At 43.2% G+C, this 25,737-nt stretch overlaps 1 protein-coding gene and 1 long non-coding RNA gene across 3 annotated transcripts in view; one reads left to right on the forward strand and one right to left on the reverse strand.

Annotated features, from left to right (window-relative positions):
* The window catches only part of CDH20 (cadherin 20), a 179,161-nt gene extending 175,439 nt beyond the window's left edge, over nucleotides 1–3,722 (forward strand). Inside the window, exon 12 of the mRNA XM_032470507.1 lies at nucleotides 1,762–3,722. Within this exon, the coding sequence (XP_032326398.1) occupies nucleotides 1,762–2,267 (506 nt within the window). The 3' untranslated portion in view covers nucleotides 2,268–3,722. The remainder of the gene's footprint in view (nucleotides 1–1,761) is intronic.
* LOC106729356 overlaps nucleotides 1–25,737 on the reverse strand; it is a 173,884-nt gene that overhangs the window by 32,855 nt on the left and 115,292 nt on the right. For both annotated transcript variants that reach the window (XR_004316198.1, XR_004316199.1), the window contains one exon: nucleotides 16,503–16,550. This is a non-coding gene — a long non-coding RNA (uncharacterized LOC106729356). The remainder of the gene's footprint in view (nucleotides 1–16,502; nucleotides 16,551–25,737) is intronic.

The following is a 25,737-nucleotide window of genomic DNA, read 5'->3' on the forward strand; positions in this document are numbered from 1 at the left end:
CGCTTCTAAACAACTGTAACTCTACGATAGTTCTTACTACCACCTGATTCATATTAATTAGTAACGTCTATCATCTCCTTAGATTGCAAAACTATAAAAGCAGAAATCATGTCATAGTCAACATTGTTCCTTCACTGCTTCGGATAGTGGCTAAAAAATATCTGAGTTTAGTAACTGGTTACTGAATCCCCCAAACACAGCAAGTTCACTTAGAATCCCGCTTTTCCAATGTGCCGTCATACAAATCACACCCCAGCCTCTGATGCCCAGTTCAAGCCTCCACTTCCTTATGGCCCAAACAGTTCATTTCTCTGAAACCCTACAGTCCTGTAGTCTATGAGTTATATTTTTGCACAAAGAGATAATATACAAGAGTACATAATTGTTTTTTCCGTGTGTATTTTGTCACTTGAGCTATTCAAGACAGTAACTGCAATTTACAAAAACACATTCCACATACAAATTTTAAAAGCCATTATGGTGATTTTGTTTAAGCTCATCCATAGTCTTACTAGGCATACGACTGTATGCCATTTTTCCCTCCTTGGATAAACGGGGGTCTTATTTTGCAGTGTTCTCAAGCTGTCCCTGTTCACCAGCAGTAACAAAGCATGCCAGAAAAAAAAAAAAATCAATAGCAGTACTACAGCTAAAACCTCAACACACTTCCTGGAAAACATTTTCACTCACAGAGATAAAAACAGTTCAGTGGAATTATCTCTCTCTCTCCTTTAAACCCTAGTAGAAAAAAAAAATTACATTTGTTGGGATAAAATTTTATCCAAGCCTGCAAGGGTACCTCTAACAGTGTGGTGCTTCTTTGATAACATGATGAATTATATAAAACGTCACTGCTCATTCCCTCCCTTCCATGACATCCCTGGATGCAGAAAGTCACAACCATCTCTCTCATGGAAAGCTTTTCCGAGGAATCTGAGTTAATTGGGCAATGGTAGTCATTTTGCTCTTAGTTTTTGGAAGAAATATAAGACTAAGACTTTGGCTCATGTTTAACATATGTGTCTATATGCATATACATGAACATATGACTACAGATGACCTCTGAACAACAGTGGGGTGGGGTCAGGGGTGCGGACCTGCCCTGCACTAGGAAATCCGCGGATAACCTATAGTCGCCCTCAGTATCCACCATTTTGTATTCATACAACCAGTCTTAGCTCATGTAGTGCTGTAAGATGTATTTACTGAAAAAAAATCTGCACCTAAGTGGACCCCAGTAGTTCAAACCCATGTGGTTCAAGGGTTAGTTGTTTATTTAGAATAGGCTCCTATACACATGCTAACTTGAAAAAGCAGGATTTCGCCTGGAGAGTAAGATTTTCACATCACAATAAAGAAATGTCTGCTTCTCCTTATCCAGCCAGAAGACATACCTGATCTTTAGCATACACGCCATGGCGGGCCACAAGGCTTTGTGCTTTGTTGGTGAGATTTTTACATTGGGTGGTTGGGTGTACACACCCACACACATTTCAAAGTGGTAAGGAGATGCAAAGAGACTTTATTGCCACTTCTAACTGAACCACCTGGCATCAAGTCACGTGGGGGTCACCTGCTACAAACCTCCAGCCGACACGGCAGAACGAGTGAGAACAGGGTAGACCCTGTGGTGCAAAACACCCAAACGCTGCCTCTGAGCTTACCCTTTTCCCCTACCTGTGCTAACCAAGAAGAGCTCTAGTCGCGGCCCACGCAGCCGGGTCTCCTCCTTGCCTACCTTGTCCTCTGTGTCTCTGGCAGTGCTGGTTCTGCTCATCCTGTCCATGCGGAGGCACCGGAAGCAGCCGTACATCATCGACGACGAGGAGAACATCCATGAGAACATCGTCCGCTACGACGACGAGGGCGGCGGCGAGGAGGACACCGAGGCCTTCGACATCGCGGCCATGTGGAACCCCCGGGAGGCGCAGGCGGGAGGCGCCCCCAAGACGCGGCAGGACATGCTGCCCGAGATCGAGAGCCTCTCCCGCTACGTGCCTCAGACGTGCGCCGTCAACAGCACGGTCCACAGCTACGTGTTGGCCAAGCTCTACGAGGCCGACATGGACCTGTGGGCCCCGCCCTTCGACTCCCTGCAGACCTACATGTTCGAGGGCGACGGCTCGGTGGCCGGCTCGCTGAGCTCCCTGCAGTCGGCCACGTCGGACTCGGAGCAGAGCTTCGACTTCCTGACGGACTGGGGGCCCCGCTTCCGGAAGCTGGCGGAGCTCTACGGGGCGTCGGAGGGGCCAGCGCCCCTGTGGTGACGGAAGCCGGGAGGCCGGCGCGGGGCCAAACCCAGCCGTGCCGGGCGGGCGGAGGCTTCGCGGACCAGGCGCGGCCGACACAAGAGCAATACCGTCCTGGAGAGAGAGGATGGGCTGAGCGGGCGGACGGAGCTCTCTCTGGATCAGCTTTACCGGGTTAGATTAAGTTAAATAGTCAAAAGGAAACACAGGAAGAGGGGGGCAGAATCTCCAATGACCTTTTCTTCTTTTTAATTTGTGTGACACTCTATTCAAAGGCGTGGAGTCCAAGGCTCAGTATGGCAACTTTGGCTTTTCTTTGCCATTCACCAAGGCCTTTGACACTGCTGCCTCAAAGAGGCTGTGCTTTTCAATACATAGGTGGCAATGGGAAACAGAAAAGTCTATTCTTCTATGTTTTTTTTTTTTTTAATCTTATTTTATTTTCCGTTTAAGAGTTTTGCTGGCTCATCACACCGCACAAACCAACCCACACAAAAGAACACTGAAATAGTCTTCTTCGGTGAAATTAACCTACTCGATCTGGGATGGATGGAATTTCTTTTAACTCTTTTAAGACAAGGTTAAGGCCAAATTGGTCTTGCATGGGGGATGGGTGGGGGTGGGTGGGAGAAGGAAGAGGCATTGATTTTAAGCTCAAGTTTAATGGCTGAACCGAGAGTCGTTGGCATCACAACAAATCCACTTCCATGGAGTTAGAGTGCTCTTGTTCTCCAGGCCCTTTAACTGTGCCCCTGCTAAACTGTTCAGAAGGAAACCAGAAAATCTGCCTCTTTGCACTGTAGATATCTCTTCCATGTGCCAAATGTGAAGATTAGATGCAACAAATGGAAGCCAAATAAAAAGAAGTATCTGATAAAAGCATGGGTTAGAGGGCTTTCCTAATCTGTGTGAGGTCAATCCAAGGGATGTTTACATACTGTAGATAACCTACTTGAACAAAAGTCAGTATTATAGAGAATAAATGGATGTAAGAAAATTACATGTATAAGTTTTGTATATTTGTTAATAATTTTGGTAATAAATATGATGTACTGCATCTCAGTACCTTAGCACTTCTTTTAATAAAAGTTAAATAGAAGGGAAGGTCTATTGCACATGTGTTTAATTGCTGAGCAGGTAACCAACAGATGGCTCTGTGATCCTGACCTAGCCTCAGGTTCTTGGGGCTGTGGCTGATTCATAAAGCAAAGACAACACTAAAGATGTATGAGGCTGTGCGTTCTATTTCAGTCACTGACCAGATGAATGTATGGTTTAAACTGTGAAGCGCTTAAGCTTTTCATGAACATTCTTCATCTCCCCCGTCTCTGAAAAGAACAAAGGCTGGCTTGATAACAATCAACTATACAATGGTGAAGTCAGCCCATATTTTTTCATTTTGTGAGAGGGTATTGCACATAGCCACCAATAAAGCAGGCCCCTGTGCTACTTCCATCTCTGTTCTGCTGGCAAATCAAGTATGTACCAAAAATATGTACACATATGCATCAGATTTGTACATCTCGTCAATACTGGATGAGGTCACAGGAGACTAGGACCATATGTTATTCATTTTTCCTTTACCCACAGTAGCTAACAGAGCCCTTTGCATACAGTGAGTGTTTAGTAAGTGCTTAATGCTTAATGGGTACATGATGGAAAGGATCTCTTTCTTTGACATCCTATTATTAAAGAATATTTTACACAATTATCCTCACAATTGTAAACAAAAATAGTTTTCTGAGTGTCTTGACTATAGGTTCATAAATTTAAAAAACTTTTTTTTATTGAAGTACAGTTACAATGTGTCAGTTTCTGGTGTATAGCAGCACAATGTCCCAGTCAAAAAAAAAAAAATAGCTCAAGAGATTCGTAAATTTTAATGTGTGTCAGAATCACCTGGAACACTTGTTAAACTATAGCTTGTTGGGCCTTACCTCCAGAGTTTCTGACTCACTTGATCTGGGGCAATTTGCATTTCTGACAAGTTACCAAGAGATGCTGATGCTGCTGGTTCAGGGACCACACTTTGAGAACCTCTGGTATATGGTCACTCTTTCTCAAACATACAAAGATTAGATTGTCAGCCCGCTTGCCCTGGGGTCCACTCCATCAGTAGAATGGTGGTGTTGAATTTCTTTTCCAGCAAAAAGACACTTTGGCAGAAACATGTGAGAAGGCTAGCAAGGGTCTGGGAGCCAGCAGGATGTGCTTCATACTTTATTATGTGGTATACTAACAGCCGCACAAATTCTCATCTTCAGCCTTCAGCATACTAACCCTTTCCTCCATGAAAGGCAGCTCAAGTACATCCTCTTTGAGGGTGAAGTATGATGTACAAATAAACTTAGCAAAGAAAAAGCATGAATTCTCGTCCAAACTAGGCTTTACAATATAGCAGTTATGTGAATGTGGGCAAATTAACCCTGTAACATTCCTTTCTGTAACTAGCCCTGGGGATCATTGTTTGACTCTCTCACTCTATGTTGCATGTTTTAAAAACTCAGAACAGCTGTTATCCTAACCACAGGGGGTTACCATGCCCCATATCCCGCAAATGTGGTCCCCCATGATACAGGGTGTGAAGTGATTAAGCAGAATCTCCCGGAGCTTCTGGTCCCTAGGAGGGTGTTTAACGGTGTGACACAGGAAGTGAGAGAGAAGTACAGAATAGGAGCTCCATTTCAGCTCACGCTCTGACCAAAAAGAGACTCTTCCCTCCAAATGAGTTTTAAGATTCCCTTTCCACTGCCACAGTTTACCACAAATGCTGGTTCCTCAGCAAATAAAACATCTTCACCACCAGACAGAATGCTGAGTGTGAGCAGGTTAAGCAAGAGAGCTGTAAAATTATTCAGCCATTTCTTTGTTAACAGGTTAAAGCAGATAGCCTTTAATTTACCTTTATTAAAGGCTATTAAAGGAGCATCTGTGGAAATCAAATGACTCTTTTTAGAACTGTATTCTGAACAAGATGTCATCTTCATAACAGAGGTAAATAACCTTCAAGATATTTTTATGTACAAATACCTGGATTTGGAAGGCTTCTGCTTGATCCTAAGGGTCAAGGTTCTGATTTAGGGAGTAGACAAAATTAGATCAAGAAATCTTCTTTTTAAAACGATCTGCTAATGAGACGTAACTGTCTCTTCTGATTCATGTGGTGCAAAAATTATGAGTACTAATTTATAGTATGTGTCATTAACTATAACATCAATCAAAACCACAATTTTTCTTAAGTCTTTCTTCCTGGGACAGGAAGCTGGCAAATCCTGACCCATGTGTCTGTCCAAACTCTTGGTTTTATAATGATTGCTGGATAACTGATGATGTGGGTGTTTCTTCCACTCCACTATTTTAGCTGCTGGGGCCACCTTTGTGATGATGATGATGACAAGGTCTACTTCCCATCTTAGAAAACCTTAGATCACTTCGCTGAGAGTATCCACTTTAAAAGGCAAATAAAACTAGCTATGAGTCTTTTCTAATTTTTCAGAAGGGCTGAATTCTAGCTCTTCTTTTAGTATTTCCACTTCTTCCTCTTCCTCATCAACTGTTTCACTACCATTGCTGCTTGGAAAGACACTAAACATGGTGGTATAAAACAACAATCATTTTATTGTGCTCACAGATCCTGTGGGTCGGTTGGGAATTCAGGAAGGATGCATTAATGACACCTCTCCTCTGCTCCACAATGTCAGAACCTTAGCTGGGGTGATTCAAGGGCTAGGACTGAACTCATCCAAACACTTGCTCACCAATATGTCTGGTGGTTGATGTGGCTATCAGCTAAGACCCCAGATGGAGCTGTCAACAAGATCTCCTCATAGCTACTTGGGCTTCCTCACATCATGGGGTCTAGGTTCCAGGAGTGAACATCACAAGAAAACTAGGCAGAAGCTGAATCACCTTTCGTGATTTCAGAAGTCATATAGCATTACTTCCAAAGAAGTCACAGTTCTCTTCATATCGAAAAAGAGGGGACATAGACTCCACCTCTCAATGGAAAGAGTATCAGAGCTACATTGTAAGAAAAAATAATGTGCCCATTGCTGGAAAACACAATCAGCCATGTTGCCTTTCCATTTTTTTTCTACCCTGCCTCCTCCCTCTCTGTCCCAGGAATCACTTTGGATTCTATTCACTATGTCTTTTCTCTCTTCCCTCCCCCACCTCTCTATAGAATACATTCTTGTTCCAGAGGTATATTATTCTCTGAAATTCAGTTTTATTCCCACCATGCCATACTTTCAGAAATAAATTAATATTTCATGAAAATACATAGCAAAATATCTGATATATAACAGATACACAATATATTTTAATTGAGGAATAATTAATATACAATGAACTACAGGTAAGTATACAATTTAATAAGTTTTGACATATGTACACACCCATGAAGCTATCACCCCAATCAAGATAGTAAATATATGTTATCCTCAAAATTCTTCTCACACCCCACTGTAATATGTTTCTCCCATCCCTGCCAATCACCTCTCCCCAACTGCAAGCAACCACTGATGAGCTATCACTATGGATAAGTTTGCATTTTCTAGAGTTTTATATAAATGGAGTCATACGATGTGTACTCTTTTTTTTTGTATTGGGGGAAGGGGGTCTGGCTTCTTTCACTCAGCATTATTATTTTGAGATTTATTCACACCACTGTGTGTATCATTAGTCGTTGCTTTTTGTTACTAAGCAGTATTCTTTTACATAGATATACCACAACTTGTTTATTCATCCATGTATTCATTCACATAGTCTGTTCATGCTGCCAAAATAAAGTATCATAAATTGGGTGACTTAGATAATAGAAATTTATTTTCTCTTAGTTCTAGAAGCCCTAAGTTCAAGTTCAGGATGCCAACATGGTCAGATTCCAGTGAGGACTCTCTTCCTGGTTTTCAGATGACCACCCTCTCATTGAAACCTTACATGGTGGAGGGAGCAAGCAGGCTCTCTGGTGTGTCTTCTTATCATAGCAGATTAGGGTCCCAACCATATAACCTCATTTAACCTTAATTACTTCCTTACTCTTAATACAGTCACATTAGAGGTTAGGGCTTCACATATGAATTTGATGGTGGGGGCACAATTCTGTCCATAGCAATTCATATGTTAATGGTCATTTTGATTGTTTGCAGCTTTTGGCTGTTACAAGTTAAGTTGCTAAGAACATCTGTGTGTGAGTCTTTGTGTGGACATATATTTTCTTTTCTCTTTGGCAAATGCTTGGCAGTGGAATGGCCAGAGTCCTATGGTAGGTACGTGTTTTTCTTCTCATTTTTTAAATTGTCGAACTATTTTCCAAAATCTTTCTTACCATTTTACATTCCCACCAGCAGCATATCATATGGTTCCATTTCCTCTCCATCTTCACCAACACTTGGTATGGTCAGTTGTTTTCATTTTAGTCATTATAACAGGAATGTTGTGGTATCTCACTGTGGTTTTAGTTTGTGGTTTTAATGACTAGTAATGTTGAACATCTTTTCATGTGTTATTTGCTCCCCACAAATATCTTCTTTGGTGGAGTATCCAGAGATCTTTGCCCACTTTTAATTGAGCTATTTGTTCCCTTACTGTTGAGTTTTAAAATGTCTTTTTATTTCCTGGATATGAGTGTTTTCTCACGTATGTACTTTGCAAAGATTTTCTCCCAGTCTGTGGCTTGTTCATTCCCTTAACAATGTCTTCTGAAGAGCAGGAGTTTTCTGTCTTGATAAAATCCAATTCATCAATTTGTTCCCTTATAGATTGTCTTTTTGGTGTCATTTAAAAAGAAAAATCTTCGCCTCCCCAAGATCACAAATATTTTCTTACATTTTTCTCTAGAACTTTTGTGGTTTTAGGTTTTACATTAGGTCTATGATTCATTTGGGGTTTACCTTTGTAGATTGTTAAGTATGAATTGAAGCTCTTTTTTTTTTTTTTTGACATATGTATATCCAATCGTTCTAGCCTCATTTATTGAAAAATTGGCTACTCTTTTTTTTTAACTGCACTGCCTTTGAGTCTTGAATTGTATCTGCCACAAAGATATGTTCAAGTCCTAACTCCCACTACCTGTGATTAGACCTTATTTGGAAATAGGGTCTTCGTTTATACATATAATCAAATGGAGATGAGGTCACACTGGATTAGGGTGAATCCTAATCCAATGATTGGTATCTTTATGAGAGAAAATTGGACACAGAAACAGAGACCGAGAGGGGAACGCCATGTGGCGACTGAGGCAGAGGTCGGAGGGCTGCATCTATAAGCCAAGGAGTATCAAGGATTGTCGGCAACCACCGAAAGGCAGGAGAGAGACATGAGACAAATTCTCCCTCCAGAAGGAACCAACCCTGCCCACACCTTGAGTTCAGACTTCCAGCCTCCAGAACTGTGAGACAATACATTTTTGTTGTTTTAAACCACCCAGTTTGTGGTAAATTTGTTCTGGCTGCCCTAGGAAACCAATACAAGCCTTCCGTGAAACACTTTTTTTGTTTCGTTTTGGGGGGGAGGTAATTAGGTTTATTTATTGACTTTAATGGAGGTGCTAGGGGATTGAACCCTGGACCTCATGCATGCTAGGCATGCACGCTACCACTGACCTATACCCTGTCCCTATGATGTACTTTTTCAAATCTATTTGAACACAAAAAATAACAGTATGAATCCTTCACACGTCCCTGTCTCTTTGGATCTATAACCCATACACACACCAAGTCGCTTATTAATTAATTAACTAATTAGTGTGTTCATTTGGTGCGATATTTTTTTATTTCGACTCAGCCGTTGCACGTGATTGGAGCGTGTCGCGAGGGCTCTGAAGATGCCCCGCTGTCTGGCGGGTCGCAGGCAGCAGCCGTCCTCTCCAGCTGACTTGGCAACCTGCGAGCAGCTCTCACGGTTCCAGGCAGCGGGGAGGGAAGAATGAATCACCAGATGGCGGAGAAGAGACACTGCCATTCATATGACCCCACCGATGTGGGCTGTGGGCGGTGCAGAGGTTACGGAGAAGGGACGGAGGCGGGAGCTGCTGACAGCGGCGCTAAGGGAGTGCCCTTTGGTCCTCAGGCACCACAGCAAAAGGCCAGGGTTGAGAGAGGTGCCCCGCACTCGGCTGCAATATGGAGCATATGCACCGCGCCAGTGAATTCCCCCTCGGCTGGGCTCTGCAGGTGGAGAGCTGCCCTGCAAAGCGAAAGAATTAACCTTCAAAGAGCAGGCTGCGTGGTTTCCTTCTGCCTCTTGTACTTGACATTCCCCCGCTGCCCCAGGAAGCTGATGCAATCGCGTGTTTCCCTGCCAGCCCCATATGCAGTGAAATTCACTCATCCTAACTGCTGGTCTTCACTGGCCTACTGCGGGGCACTGTCTGGACCGGTGAGTACCTCCAGGACTGGCCTCATCAACCTCAAATTTTTACATTTGCCAATGCCTTCTTGAGACTTGGACTATTGGACTACATGATGGCCAGAGGAGGGTGAGATTCTCAAATGCAAGGCATTACCTGAGGATGACTACTGATCACACCCAAGAGGGAACTCAGGCCTCATCTGCGCGCTCCAGGCTGACGTCACTGCTGCTAAGCTGCAGCAAAGGGTACAGAGAGGGAAACTGCCAACTATTGAGCACCTACTGTCTGCAGGTACTGTGCCAGGTGCTTTCACACGAATTATTACATTGAAATCATGAGCAGAGCACAGACCTTAAACCAGAAAAGGACACGGAACCATGTGTGAAAACTCACATTGGGTGGTGATGCTGTTGGCTCCTCTGGGAACTATAACACGTAATAAGCCCTGAACACCCCCTTCACCGCTAATTGTTAATATCCCTTCTACACCTTGAGGCCTGAAGGCTGGCCTTTCCAGTGGGCAGTGAAACCAGGTGAGGACAGCCGTCGTGAGTCGCCTCAAACAGGGAGAGTCATGCTTTTGAAATTCAGTCTTATGTTCTTTCCTGAAAGCGTGTATATTTCACTACATATGTAAAGACTATTAAAAAATAGATGGCATTGGATGGCCCCTCATTTTCAGGGATAGCACGTAGCCCACATTAATCTCCTCTCTAAGGAGCAGGTGGCTATTTCTGGAGGACACTGGCCCACTGCCTTAGGTACAGTGTGTCCCTTACCTACAAACTGGGTACAAATTCTCTGTAAACTCCAAGCCACTTGCCACATCCAGATTCCCACAGGGATCTAAGCATATGCCATGTACACCTCAGGCACAGTTGGCAAATAGGTTATTTATGGGACTTGGCGGAGACATCTTTATCAGGGTTTTTAGTCACAGTCTCTGTGACAGCACCCACTGTGACAGTGAGCAGGTAAAGTGAATAATAATATATCCAACTTGGAAGGTCAATTCCTGCTCATATTTCTAATTATTAAGTACATCACTATCCAGAGCCTCTCCGCAGCTTGGTCTCCTGCTGTGAAGGTAGGCTGTTCATTATTCAGAGTTGTTCTTTTGTGGCAGATGTATAACAGCACCAGTGGAAACTGCTCCAGTGCAATCCTTTAATTTTGAAGAAGAAAAAAAAGGGCAACGTTTTTTGACTTCTTGAAATGGAAGACTAGTGCTTATTTTTTCTCTTTTCGTTCCAGTGCTGTCCTCACTGTTAAGAGTTCATCGGTAAATCCTGAGGCTCCATTAAAATGTAACTTGATTAGGGATCACTCTTTAGCACCATCCTAATTGGTTTGTTTCCCCTCCTGACTAAACACTTTCCTGTGAAGGAAAAGAAAATGATGGGGCTCTCCAATTTTATCTCAAAGAGGAAAAACAAAAAGACACTTGAAGTTGCAGAAAGAGGAATTCACAGCATAGACAGAAGTCTCTACAGGGTCCCTCTAGCCAAAGATAGACTAGATTCAAAAATGCCAACGCAGGAGGAACGTGACCATCTAAATGAGGTTCACACTAATTGCATTACTTGACCATCCTTGGCTAAGTTTTCTATAAGGCCTAAACAGATAAACTAGATAAACTGCAAACTTAGGTAGAAAGATTATCTTTGTAACTTCTGTATTAAATAATTATAAATGATTGAATACTTATCATAAGACTATTCAAGAGATGACCACATATCCTTTGTCCCGTTCTAAGCCTTTGCTCTTATTATTTCCATTATTACACATGGCCGTGGGTCTAAGAGTTTGCTCAGCCTTGGGTTCAGTTGATTGGCCAAAGTTCCATTCTGCAGGGGAGAATGCTCCCTCTCCCAAACTGCAAAGAATGGTGATGTCAATGGGTAACGACCCTGGAGCTGAAGAAATTGGCATCTGAATTCGGTAGGCATTACGGCTGTTCACAAATACTCTAATTACCCTTCCTCCAGGTACACAGCGGGCCTGAACTTCTCCACCGGGTTATGGTTGTATCCGGTCTGGCAACTGCGCTGAGCTAATGAAACATGAACAGGAGTCTTAACAGCCAGTGTGGGGTCTGCCAGTTCCCTGTCCCCTGCTGCAGTGATCTTGAAAGTCTGGGCTGAGATGGAGCTTCTGTCTGCCTAGGTCTCTGAGTGACTGTATTAAATAGGGTCTTCCTGCTGGCCTGCAGCCTGAGCTAGAAATGAGAGCTGTCACACAACAGACACAGCAACTTTCTTAATGTTCAGCCACTGAGATTTTGGAGTTCCTTATTACTGCAGTATGATTTAGCCTATCCTGACTAATGCAACAATGGCAAAAACTGTTTACTTCCCTTAGGAAGAGAAACTAACCAACTGGTATGACCGGTACTCTAAGAATGATGTCATAGAACGATGACAAGTGGCATCTCACAAAAAATACATGTGCCCAATTGTTTTTTCCGTGAGAGTGGATTTCATTGATCAATGTACCTTCTTCCAATTCTCCTCAAAATTAATGGCACAAACTTTCGAGATAAAAGAGTAAAATAGCACTGTGCCCAGAGTTGGACAGGCACAGAGGGCATGTGGTCACGTGACAACCGATGCAGAGACTGGAGTCATGCAGCTACAGGCCAAGGAACGACAAAGGCTGGCAGCCACCCCTAGAAGCTAGGAAGAAGCACGGGCAGGTACGGTCCTTGGACCCCTGAGAGGGAACCAACCCTGCTGACACCTGGATTTTGGACTTCCGGCCTCCAGCTATGAAAGATTCAATTCCTTGATGTTTTATGCGGCCCAATTCTGGCACTGTTAGGACAACATTAGGAAGTAAACAGAGTGACTTTTAACTATACTTTCTCCCAAGCCTCAGCCTGCCTGGCATTTTTATGCTGAGCTTTTACACAGTGGTCCTGAACATTCCTGCACATTCCTGCATTTTAAACTTTAATGCTTTCCAGACCCCTTCCTGAGTTGGGTAAAATAGGGTATGGGGCCTAAACCCTTCTTTAGCCAAATGAACCCCAGTCAAGATCAGAAGCAATGTCCTGCTCAACCTCTCTTTCTTTGTTGTTGTTTGTTATATTCATTTGTTTTACTTGTTAGCTTCTGCAGATAAATGAAAACAACACAGTTGTTGTCTTTCTCTGTCTGACTTACTTCAGTAAGCATAATATCCTCCGGGTGCATCTGTGTTGTTTCAAATGGCAACATTTCATTCTTTTCCTGGCTGAGTACTATTCCACGTCTTCTTTACCCATTCACCAGTTGATGGACCCTTATGTTGTTTCCATGTCTTGGCTATTTTAAATAATGCTACTATGAACATTGGGGTGTGTGTATCTTTTCAAATTAGTTTTTGTTTTCTTCGGATGTATGCCCAGGAGTGGAATTGCTGGATCGTATGTTAGCTCTATTTTTAGCTTTTTGAGGAACCTCCCTACTGTTTTCCACAGTGGCTGCACCAATTTCCATTCCCACTAACAGTGCACAAGGGTCCCTTTTCTCCACATCCTCCCCAGCATTTATTATTCATTGTCTTTTTACAATAGCCAGTCTAACAGGCAGGAGTTGATATCTCATTGTGGCTTGGATTTGCATTTCCCCGATGATTAGTGACGTTGAGCATCTCTTCATGTGCCTGTTGGCCACGTTTGTCTTCTTTGGAAAACTGTCTGTTCAGGTCTTCTGCCCATTTTTTTAATCAGGTTGTTTGTTTTTCCGATACTAAGTTGCATGAGCTGAGTATGTGTTTCGGGTATTACCCCTTGCCAGACACATCGTTTGCACCATCTGCTCCCATTCAGTAGGTCCTCTGCCCATTTTGTTGATGGTTTCCTTCACTGTGCAAAAGTTTTTAAGTTTAATTGGGTCCCATTTGTTTATTTTTGCTTTGGTTCTTGTTCACCTTCTAATCCCGCCTCTGACGCCTTCTCAGAACCTAGCACAGCACCTGGCCCACAGCAGGGCCTCCACAGTATTTGTTTAAGAAAGTACAGAACACACACTGTAGAGCACTCCTTTTCTTTCTGTGTCTCTTACGATGTACGACGACTGAATTGCTAAGTCTGTAAGTGCTGGCTCACTTCATAACCAATTACCAAACAACAAACTGGGTCACTTTGGTAGCCGGTCTAAATCAGTTCATCCATACATGGATGCCAACTATTCCACGGTCCATTAATGCCATTCACATCAATAATTACATCAGGGCAACCAAAGCAACAGCCAATCACCAGAGCCAGACTTGGGGGTTTTGAAGCAACAGAACATCCTTAGATCAGTGAAGGCAAAACAACAAACCTAAGACATAAGAGGCAAAAGTAAAAGTTAACCTGAAAAAGTGAGACTCCTTGTGCGTGCAGTCATGTCACCAATGACTGTGTCCACACACCACGGCCCTCAACAGAACTACTTACTCATCTGTTATTCGTCCTAATGAGTTGGCTCCCAGGTCAGGTATCCGCTGGCTTCCATATATACTCTGCTTTCTTTCCAAGCATTTCACAAAGCCAGGTTTCTCATTTTGGCTGGAAAGGAGTCCTAATTACCTAAGAACCAGCACATTTCAATCTCGTGAGGACAAAGTTTCACTATATTAAAATGCAGCCAAAACACAGATTTCTGCCTCACACACAGAAAAGGCCGATTTAAGGTCTTCTCCCCAAATATACTTAATGCCTGGGAGGCTCTCCAGTCAGCTTCATCCTTTGAAATCATATCCCTGACAGACAAACAAATTAATCTTTCACTATTAATCGTCCCAATTTCTGCTATTTGAGGGATGTTTTAATTAGCTCAGCCGTGTTATCATTCCTTTAAGTATCTGAAGATATCTGTTCGTTTCCTACTGGTCTCAGGAAGATAACCCCTTCCCCAGAGGTGGCTAAGAAATCTGTATTTGCTTTCAAAGATTTGCTTTTTCTGAGGCAAGAATTTCATATTATTTCCCCTCCACTGCTAATGGTTAAATGTTGAAGGCCTTAGCTAATTTGAGGTGACCGAATCCAAATCATTCGGTGGACATTCCTCTACCTGTACCAGGAACGGACTGTCACAAAGGTAGTGGAGTTCACTGTCCACACCAGGTTCCAGCAAGGTCTCTACCTTCTCAGCATTTCCCTTACAGGTCCTTTCTGAAAATGTAAATACCTCGAGGGAGAGAAACTCTTTATCAAGACATTTTTTTCCACTGCAGCATTGATCAGGGCACAGAAATGATGGAAACTTTTGTAAAGCCAGGAAGAAAAGAGCTCTGACGGTGCCCAAGCAGACACAGAATAGATGCCAAAGGGAGTAGAGACAGAATCCTCGATCTCTGATCAGCACAACACTGTTATTCCCATTTCAGAAATAAGATGAGTCCCTTGGAATGGAGAATGGTACCCTACTGATTGAACAGCAAGAAAGCACTAGATACTTGAAAAGTTTTATGAGTAGAGGACAGAAGAGAAGAGGGCACTGGAGGGCAGTGATAACCTACCTGGCTCCTTCACATCTGTGCCCAGAATGGTCTCCACTACGTGAAAATGTCAGTGCCACCTGTGAAGGTAACACTTTAAGCCACCCTCAATTATGGCTCTGAAGAATGAGGACATGAAAGAGGGAGGCTGGCATGAGGGAGGGGATGCCTGGCTCAGGAATCACCGACAGGGGTGAGAACAGGGTAGAGAGCTGGGGCGACTTGGGGCTCCGGAAATCTGGCTGGGAAAGAGCAGAGACAAAGCTTGTCTCCTTACTCGTTTGAGGTGGTTTTATTCCCGCATTCAGGATGGATCATTTGATGAGAAGCTGGGGGAGAGAATGGCCAGAAGGAAGTCAAAGCAGGGTAGAAAGTGAGCAAAGCCAAAGATTTTCCGTGTAAAATCCAGTGCTCTGAAACCACTACAGTAACATTTCAGGTCAGAAAACCACAGCTACCCCCTGGACCTGGCCTACATCACGGTGGACATGGCCATATGGCAGCTAGGAATCTCTGTCCTTAAGTTACAGAAAGGTGGACCGATGGTGACCTAGGCAAAGATTTCTTTTTCTCATGAAAAAGAACTCCCACACTGCCTCAGTGGCTCAGTGGTGGCAGGCCAGTGTTGCTACAATTCTCAGCTTGCAAGATGGCAACAATTGCCCCAAGGATCAGATCTTACACTCGTTCAGGGCAGGATGCAGAGGACAGGGCTAGGACACGTTCTCTTCCGGACCTTCATCTTACCAGGGAGGAAGAACCTTTCCCGGAAGGTCCCAGCAGACTTCTTATATTCTTGTTGCTCTATAGCACACACCTACCCTCAGACTAGGGACTGCACCCAAGTTCCCTAAAATTAACAGAAGCCCACTTGATGCGTGTCCTAAATAGGTTTCCCTGCTCTGTTCCATGAGCATGGACGATGGGGGCAGTGTCTTTGGAGGGCTCTAACGCCTACTGCTGATGAGAGTCAAGAGCTGCTGGATCACAGCAGAGCCCTGAAAACCAGCAGAAGCAGGAGACTGCTGGGATGACCCCGAGAGAGAAAAGCATCCACCCCACACAGGCATCCTCTCCAAATTTAGAAGCAAGAACTAGCCTTCCCAGAGGCTCCTTTGAAACTGTTAAGAAATTATAATTAGACTTTGTGCTTCTGCTAAGCCTTTCATCCCAGGAGCTCAGGGCACATCCCTGTATCGTCTCATTAATCTTCACAAGACCATTCGAGGCAGCTGGCATCTACTGTCATCTTTATTTTCAGGATGAGGGGACCAAGATGTAGGTACAGGTCAATGACCTGCCCGATGTCATATACTCATATGTCATATGCCCGAGTCACCAGCTGGGGAAGGGACCAAAATTGATGGGGGAAGAGAGCTACCCCCAACTCCCCCTGAGGACCCTGAGCAGGAACATGGCGGTCATTTACTTACCCAGATAGTGTGAGTCCTGAAACATGGCCTGAAGGAAGAACGTCAGAGCTATGGGCAAAGAGGCAAGAGGAACAAGTGTGAGCTATGATTCACTGGCCAGCAACCTTGAGCAAGTCATTTGCACTTTCTGAATATTTCTCTTCCTTAAATATAAGAATAGTAACATCTACCCTGTCTAATTCACTCAGTTGTTTCAAAGACAAAAGGAATGTTTCAAATGAAACCACTTGAACTAGGACATTGTGTAAAATCTAAGTCCATTGAGGCAGTTGGTAGAACCAACATTTAAAATCAGGCTGCTAAAAAATAAATAGATTAATTCATTAAAATAAACAAAATAAAATCAGCCTGATTAAAAAAAAAATAAAGTAACATAAAATAAAATCAGCCTCTTGCTCTTGGCTCATCACGACCATCCTAACTTGCAATCAGACAATTATACGGGACTCTTTTCAGATGACCAAGAAATTCCTCTCTGCTATTGGATATGCTGTGAGCCTATTTTCAGCAAAGGCTGTAAGGAACATGCAGCGCCGGATGCGGTTATAACTAGGATGTGACCCGTGTCCTCTAGGAAATACAGTCGGGCGGAGAAGGCAGACAAATGAAGCACTAAGACAAGAGACAAGAAGGCTAAACGGGACAGGTGGTATTCAGAGGTTTGGGTCAGCCAGTGAGCTGGGAGGAAGTAAGTGGCGAGAGGGGGCAGTGGACAAAAGCTGGAAAATCCTTAGCTTTTCTTTTCCTTCCCTGGTGTCCATCATTCTCCCCTCTGAGAAAGAGTAAGTCAAGGTGGTAGAGCAGCAGAGGTTGAAGTTTGGGTTTGCTTTGTTTACATCTGCAGGAAAGGATACTTGCAGAGAAAACATTTCCTCTGTGCGCCCAGGGCGCGCCTGTCTCTGCGGGCAGTCTTACTTTCTGCCACAGGAGGGCGCGTCTCCTCCTCCGCTGGTCTCTGCGGCCAGCGCCGCCCAGCCTCCCAGCTCCATCCAGCTGAGCCGGGCTGTGCCTCGACACCTGCAGCCTAGAAGCACTGCAGCAACAGCTGGGGGGCCTGGAAGACCGGGTCACAACACGCCCAGCTTCCAACGTTTCATGTCTTTAACAAGAGCCAGGATAGATGTTCAAAAACAATTAGTCTCCCATCTACAGTGCATTCTACGAGGACAGTAATCCCTAGAAAATTCTCAAGGAGTATTTTTGGAAGATTGTCTATCAGAGAGAAAGAAGCTCAGATTCATCAGGAGGTGGAAATAGTGTCTCTGGCCCTGACACCGATGTCTCCCCCATCCCAGGCTTAAAACAGGGTGGGAACCAATATGACATAGCAGGACACTTGTCCCTTCCCAGAGGGACATCCAGTGTGGTGCTAAGGGGACCCAATAAAAGAAGGAAGGGGCTTCCAGATCTGAGACATGATCAGGGAGGGAAAACAGTTACCTTGCATTTATTTTTGTTTTGATAGTTAATTGTTAAAATACCTGAACTAAGGAAACTATTCGGGCTGGCTCTGCACCAGGCAAGAATTCCTAAATTGCACTAGCTTGGCTGCTCCCCAAAGTCCCTTTGTTCCCTCCACACCCTCGTGTAAACATACCCACCCACCAATACCCTGTATTATTTGTCTCCAGTGAATTAGAAAGAAAGTTCTAAGATAAGGCAGGATGAAACAATGACAGCCAATCAGAAGCCTTTCACTCAAAACTCCCACTCAGAATTAATGGAGGATTGGTTGGTTGGTTTGTTTTTGCCTCCAAAGAGAACTAACTAATTCCATGATTTCTGCCCACTGGATTGGAATGGCTTTAGGGGTAGGAACAACCTAAACTAAACACTCCTAAACTTTGAGATGAATAAGAACTATCACAGCATGGAAAAAAATAAAAATTATCAGCATGCTAAAATTATCCCCTTCTCAAAAAGGAAGAGAAATCTCTGATTAGGAAAAAGATTTTGTAAACTATCTAGTAACAACCCAGTAACACCCATAATAGATCTTGAATAATCTGAGAGGTGTTTGGACTAAAATCCCCTTACTTGCTCTAGAATATTTGTCCAGCCACACACCCACAATGTACTGTGTATTTTCACAGGTGCTGTCAAAGGAGTGACCCGCCAACACCATCTTCATCATCGGATGAGTGGTTTATCAGCCAGAGGCTGGCTCGGACAGAACACCTGATTAAAGGTTTCTAATCCTAATTTTTTTCCCCTTATTTTGCTGAGCCTGGGTCCTGATGTTTGGTGCACTTCCTGGGTCGTGGATTTCATTAGTATTACTGCAGACACTAAAGAAAACCTCTCTCCAGTCCCCGCCCCACAGCAGAACACTATAGGATAAATCTGAATCAGAGTCTAAGTGGAAGAGTAGTCTCCTCTGTAAAACTGGGCTGAGTCCATCTGTGTTCGGGGACATCTCTGTTGATGCTGGGGGCTAGTATGAGAAACAATACTTCATGGAGTTCTAGAGTGGCCACATCCTTGCTGTAAGGTTGATGTTTCTGAAGTCATACATACATCACTCACCCCAAGGAGATCTGAAGCTAGAAACGTTGAGGAAATACAGGATTAGAGAATGACAATTATGTGATAGTTAATTTTATGTGTCAAATTTACCAAGCTCAATGCCTAGGAGTTTGGTCAAACAGTAGCTGAGTTGCTTCTGTGAAGGTATTTTGTAGATGTAATTAAGGATTATAATCAGTTGACTTTGAGTAAAGGGGATTACCCTCAATAAGGTGGGTGGGCCTCATCTAATCAGTTGAAGGTCTTAACAAACACTGAGATTTATTGGTGAAGGAATTCTGTCTCAAGACAGACATACTCCTACCTGTGTTTCCAGCATGCCGGTCTGCCCTACAGATTTCAATCTTGCCCGGCCTCACTGTGGAGCCAATTTTTTAATATAATTCCCTTTTTTCATGTGTGTATTTGTGTGTGTGACTATGCTGTGTTTGTATATACTTTAAAAAAAATTGTGGGGTGGGGGGCAGTAATTAGGTTCATTTCTTTATTTTTTTTTAATGGAGGTACTGGGGATTGAACCCAGGACCTCATGCATGCTAGGCATGCACTCTACCACTGAGCTTATATACCCTCCCCCTTGTATATAGTTTTGATTCTGTTTCTCTGAAGAACATTGATTCATACAGATTTCAAGTGAATCTTTTATTTCTTTGTGCCATCAAGTTAAAACAATGAAGAGATATTCAGTAATGCCATTCTACATGACATTACACATAGCATGGACTCCTCATTTGGGGGCCACCTAGCCCCAACCTAAGAGCCCACCCACCTCACTGGAAGCTGGCCAGCTTCAGGGGTGGTCCTGATTGTTCTGAGGGTGAGAGGTCCCCTTGCCAATGATTGGCTCAGTGAGGGTCATGTGACCTCATTGTAAGGGCCAATGAGATATGAGAAGAGGTTTGCTGTAGACTTCCAGTGAGGTTTGTTCTCATTCTTGTGAGAAGCTTTACAGAAGCAGCGTTTTCTCTGCTGTTGGAGGAGCAGGAAGCAGCAGCCCTGGACTGGTACCGGCAATGGCCATTTGGTGGGACGTAACCTGGGTCACTGATGATGCTGTTGAGCTGGTTGGATCAGCCCTAATGCCTGCACTGCCTCTGGTCTTCCTTTTAAGTGAGCCAATATACTTTCTACGGTGCAAGCCAGTCTGAGCCCTTCTTGAGGCTTCTTGTTAGTTGCAGCCGAAGGACCACTTTTTCTTGCCCTTTTACCTATAAACTGGGAGAGTAGGACCAGATAACCTGAGATCTCCTTCAACTCTCAATATATATGAATTACACAATGAGGCACCAGCACTAACTTTCTCAATTACTATTTAGAGAATCTGAATATTATTCTAGGTTTCTAAATACATATTCATTTTAGAAGCTGCAAAGTGACATAAATTTTAAGTTCTTAATGTATAGTTTGATGATTTTTTTCCAGCAGCCTTAACCCTAGTCAACCACTGTCAGCAATAATAACTTTCACTATTTTTTTAATATATAAAAACTCTAACAAGTGAACAATAACTAGGAAAAGAGCCAAGTAGGAAAATGGGGAAAAGATAAGTGCAAACTTTTCCCGGCAAGAGAAACAGAAAAGAATTTTAAACCTATGAAGAGATGTTCAACCTCCTTCCTAAAGAGAAAAATGCAAATTAAAATGACAGTGAGATTGGGTTTTTTTTTTTTTTAACCTGAAAGATTGGCAAGTTATAAAACCCTTAATAACACACTATTGGAGAAGATATAAGAAAATAGTAACATTTCTATGAATAATGAGAATTATCACCAAAGACCAGCAATTACAGGTATGGGTGTAAATGGTACAACTTTCAAGGAAGGCAATTTGGAATTACCTGTCAAAATTACAAATCCGTATGCTCTTTGACATAACCATTCCCCTTCTAGAACTTTATCCTACAGTTACACTTGCCCATGTATAAAGCGATGTTACTTGTAATTGCAATAATTGGAAACAACTTAAATATGTATCAGTAGAGAAAAGATTAAAGTATCCTAGATGTGTGCAGTAGAATAACTCCCAGCTGTTAAAGAAATGAGGCAGCTCTGTATGCAATAAAATGGAATAATCTCTAAATTGTATTTTAAACAAAAAGAGCAAGATGAAAAACAATGAGTGTCATATACTACCATTTTTTAAATAGCTAAATATACTTTTGTGTAGGGATAAGCTAGGAGACAGCATAAGAACCTGGGAACTGTGGCTATACCAAGGATTGCAACACGGGAACTAGAACACAGGGGCGAAAGAGATGCTAACTTTTAACTGGATATTATTTTTAAAGTTTTTAAACATATGAATGTATATCAGCTATTTTAAAATTAATGAACTTGGGGGGAAAGTAAAGTTATTGTTATACATTTCCTGATTTACTATTATGACAGTAATTGTGAAGCTAAATTACAGCACTTGTGTTTTGGATAAATTATAACTAATGATCAGATATGAAACAATGATTCGGTACATTTGTTCTCATTTCCCTTTCTGTCTAAATAAGGGCAGTAGAAAAGGATCTTGAATTAAGTAGAGGAAATTAATCTTGTCCATAATGTTTTAAAAACTGGTTTGCTAGGCATTTGCTTTTCCACACATTCTGCCCCTAAAGCGCCTTGCCTAGATTTCTTCTTATCCAGTGTCCTACTGTTCATTCATATCCACTCATTTGATGAATATTTACTAAATATCTTTGGTGTGCCAGTCACTGGGGCCTCAAATGAGAATAAGACCCAGACAACTGCTGTCTTTAGGAGTTCAGTCTTTTCACTATTGTCATCGTTCCAGACAGATGGAAAAGACGATGGTATAATCAATAAACTGAGAGCTGCAGGTCCTAAAATGTGGAGAACCTAGAAACAGAAAAAACCACCAGACGGGAAGGAGGAAGGTGAGAATTTATGGATACCACTGTCAGTCCATAGAAAACCATTCCAGAATGAACTTTTTCTACTCCAGGGTTTCAAGGCCCCAATAAATGCTTATTTTGGAAGAATAAAGATGGGAGGAAGGGAATGACAAAGAAAAGAATGGGCCCAGTTGACAAATCCAGGAGAAATGACCTGTGAACCTGGGATTCATCCATTCATTAATTCATCCACTTGTTTACCAAATGTTTACTGAGAGCCTACCGTGTGCCTGGCAGTGATCCAAGAGTCAGTGATGAACACAAGCACTCCGGACTTTGAGAAGCTAACATGCAAGAGACGGAGATGGTAAATCACTAAATGTTCAGTGCACTGGCAGTTGGTGACAAATGCCATGAATAAAGTAAAGGAGGGTCCAGAGCTAGAGTGAGGAGCCGGCATTCTGGATGGGTGGTCGGGGAGGTCTCCAGAGGAGACGCTATTTGAGCAGAGAATTGAAGGAAGTGAGGGGCCCTGTGGGGGCCCTACAGGGAGGGTTTTCTATGCAGAGGAAGGAGCCCTGGCATGGAAATGTACTTAGGAAGTTGAAGAATCAAGAGGCAAGATGAGTGAATGTCCTCATGGAGTTTAGAAAAACATAGCTGAGGAACAGTGTCAGTGTTTCTTCCAGAAAACACACCCAACAGTTATGTAACTCCGCACAGACAGTCCTGGATTTTAAAGCAGAAACAGACTCTTATTTAGAGACAGGGTAGGAATCTGATCACATGGGACGGTCTGATGGAGAACTGCTCCCCACTCCCCCCACTCACGGATCCTTGGGTGTCCTTGTCTAAGGTGCAGCACACTAGGATCTGTATTTTGAGGTGAACTTCAAAATGTAAAATGTTTTGGAAAGATAATGGGCAGATTTGAATTCATACCCAAGTAGAAATACATTATCCAATACTGCTGTGAGCAGCAGAGGCTTTCTGAATTCGGGGGAGGACAGGGCATTGAAAAAATTAAACACATACAACATGAAAGCTGGAAGCCCTCAAATCAAGCTTCAGCTGCTGTGCCGTTTTCTCTCAATCACCAAACAGAAATATTCTTTCTCCCTAGAGAGACAAAAGGTATTTCTGTTAAGCTTTCATAGCTTGTTAGAAATATCCCTTCGGGACATATAGCTCCCTTTGGAGTCTAATTACATGTTCACCCAGTGGCCTTCCGATCTGAATTTAGCTACCTGGGAAATACCCAGGAAAAGAATGCCATTTGCAGATAGCTGCACTAGGTAATGACACATTGTAAATTAATAAATGCATTCTGTTTTATATCATTCCAACTCTGATGAATTTTGCAAGTATGATACAGCCAAAGCCCCAGTTCTGAAACAATTTAATGAATAGATAGACGCGTCACTGGAATTCAAAGCATCGCTGGGAACCCCTTGGTTAGATTGCACTGGTGCTAAAACCTTCCCAGAGTAGATAACTAAGGGAATTCATTTCCTGGTTGTAGACCGTGGGAGGAAGAGTCCATTTATTCCACAAAAGATGCGGGTAAGCAGATACTTTGGGCTGGGTGCAAAACTTCTAAGGAAAACTAGGACCTGCCTCTTTCCAGGTGAGGCCACCCATGTCTAGCCATTAAGCAGAGTGGGACCAAGGCCCCGAGGCTGATTTAATGCTCACATTCAAGATCCTCTACTATCTTTGCTTTATCTTCACAAGAAAACTGCCATTTAGGGGTTGCTGGTAAATTTTGGGTTGTGGACCTTTGGAGCCAACCTCTATGTTCTGAATAAATCTCTAGAGTGGCCCTTTAATGACTTCAGTGTTAAGCTGGCACTGCCTCTTCTGCTCAGGTGAGGGTGGGGGCTTCGCATGAGGAACACAGGGAGGAAAGACACTGAGACCTCTCCTCCTTCTTATTAAGATTTGAACTGCTGTTTTGCACTCAGGGTTCCCCAGCCGAGGCCAGATACCAGAAGGGAGGAAAAGGGTTCAGTAAGAGAAGTTCCGCAAAAGATGGGAAGAAGAGAGTTATGGATATGAGAACTGGATCCAAATACCCAGACCGAGATGTTCATAACAGAAGGCAGGATCTAAATGTGTCTGGTTGACAGGGACAGCCACGCTGATCTGTAGCTGGGTCATGACTTAGTGCCCACTGAGTGAGCAGGACACAGAAAGAGAGAGAGGGGGGGGGAGAGAATCCTGAAATAGCTCGTCAGTAAGAACCATGGGACCTCGGGTCCCCTGGCAAAGCAGAACATGAAGATGCCCCCACAAAAAACGTCCAGCGTTACCACTGCAGGACCAGCAGCCAGGAGTGAAAGAAAACACCTGAGAATCATGTCAGCCTCTCAGCATCTTTCTCCCCCTGCATTCCTCACACAGACATTTGCCCCTACCTGTACCTAGCTTCACCTGCTGAAACTCCTTGCACAAAGATAGCTGCAAGCCACAGAAACCAGCTCCAGCTAACCTGAGGGTTGCTGGAAGGATGCCGGGTAGCATACAGACTCCAGAGGATGACTGAAGAACTGGGCTTGGACAATGGTCAGGAACCCAGCAAGGCTGGGCAGTGGGAGGAATGGCTCTAGGACGGAGCTGCTGGCACTGCCTCCAAGGACACTCAAGACCAAGGTGCTGTGGGCTCTGAACACCAGGGGATATTGTTTCTCAACTGCCCTGCATCTTTGCATCACTCCCTGGAGATTCAGTCCCAGATTTGGAGGGTCAGCCTGGCAGAGCCCGAGTCTTCTCCCTCAAGCTGTCAAGGGGCAGGGAGGGGGGCTCTCCCAAACTCAGGATCTGTGGAAGAAGAAGGACCCTGCTTCTCTTCCCTCATGCCCCCATCTCCCACCTCATAACACACAGCCTGGGAGGAGGTTCCAGAAACAGGAAGTGGGTAAGGTTTGGAGCAGTCAAAATATGGCACTTGGATGACAGCTGATGTTGGAAGTCAGACAGAGACGAAACCAAGAGGAACAAGAAGAAAAGACTCAACAGACAGCTCATCTCAAAATCTACACAATTCAGAAGTCTGTCTTTAAATATAAAGATGCTGCAGAGAAAAGAACCATTCCGACTTTGAGAGTAACCCCGAGAATATTACCTCCTTGGTTAACTACAAGGAGATACCTCTTCAGAAAAAACAAAAAAATTACGGTTCCACTTGCCATTTTTGTCATGAACAGTATTACTGAGAGATTTTGAGAAATAAGCTACCCAAAGCACATCTCAAAATCACCTCAAAATTATAAGTCAAACAAATTTAATGTTAATTATATGCTTAGTACAGCTAGAACACCAAAATGAGTCAAATTTACAGTATAGTAAAGTATTTTTAATATAACATAGGTATATTCTCTAATATATTAGTGTCCCTTTTATCGCAGGTACATTTATGTCTATTTTATGACCTTGGACATAATTTTACTATTTATATGATTATAAAGGTTTATAGATGTTGTGGTTTTTCATGTATTATATATTCTTAGTCTGGTCCATAATTTCTTTGAAACAAGACTATAACCTCCAGATCATTTAAGCTTGACCCTGCCTTCCACAGTAACCTGCTTTATAGCATAGTTCCCCGGGACACAGCAAAAACTGAGCCCTGGCCATCTGCTGTACTTTTGTATAAAATTTGATTTATTATTATAATAAAATGGTTACACTCTTTGGCTGGGTTTTCCTTGCCCTTTCCACTTTACAAAATCACACACATCTATGAATATTTTCCAAAATGACATGTTCTAGCAGTGTTTTGGGGTTATGATGGCCACTTCTACTGGCCAGTATGGGAAGAAGTTGTAATGAAGGTGTGCAGGAGGAAAAGGCACGTGGAGGACA

This window comes from Camelus ferus, chromosome 30 (genome assembly GCF_009834535.1).
Source record: "Camelus ferus isolate YT-003-E chromosome 30, BCGSAC_Cfer_1.0, whole genome shotgun sequence".
NCBI classification, from domain to species: Eukaryota; Metazoa; Chordata; class Mammalia; order Artiodactyla; family Camelidae; genus Camelus; species Camelus ferus.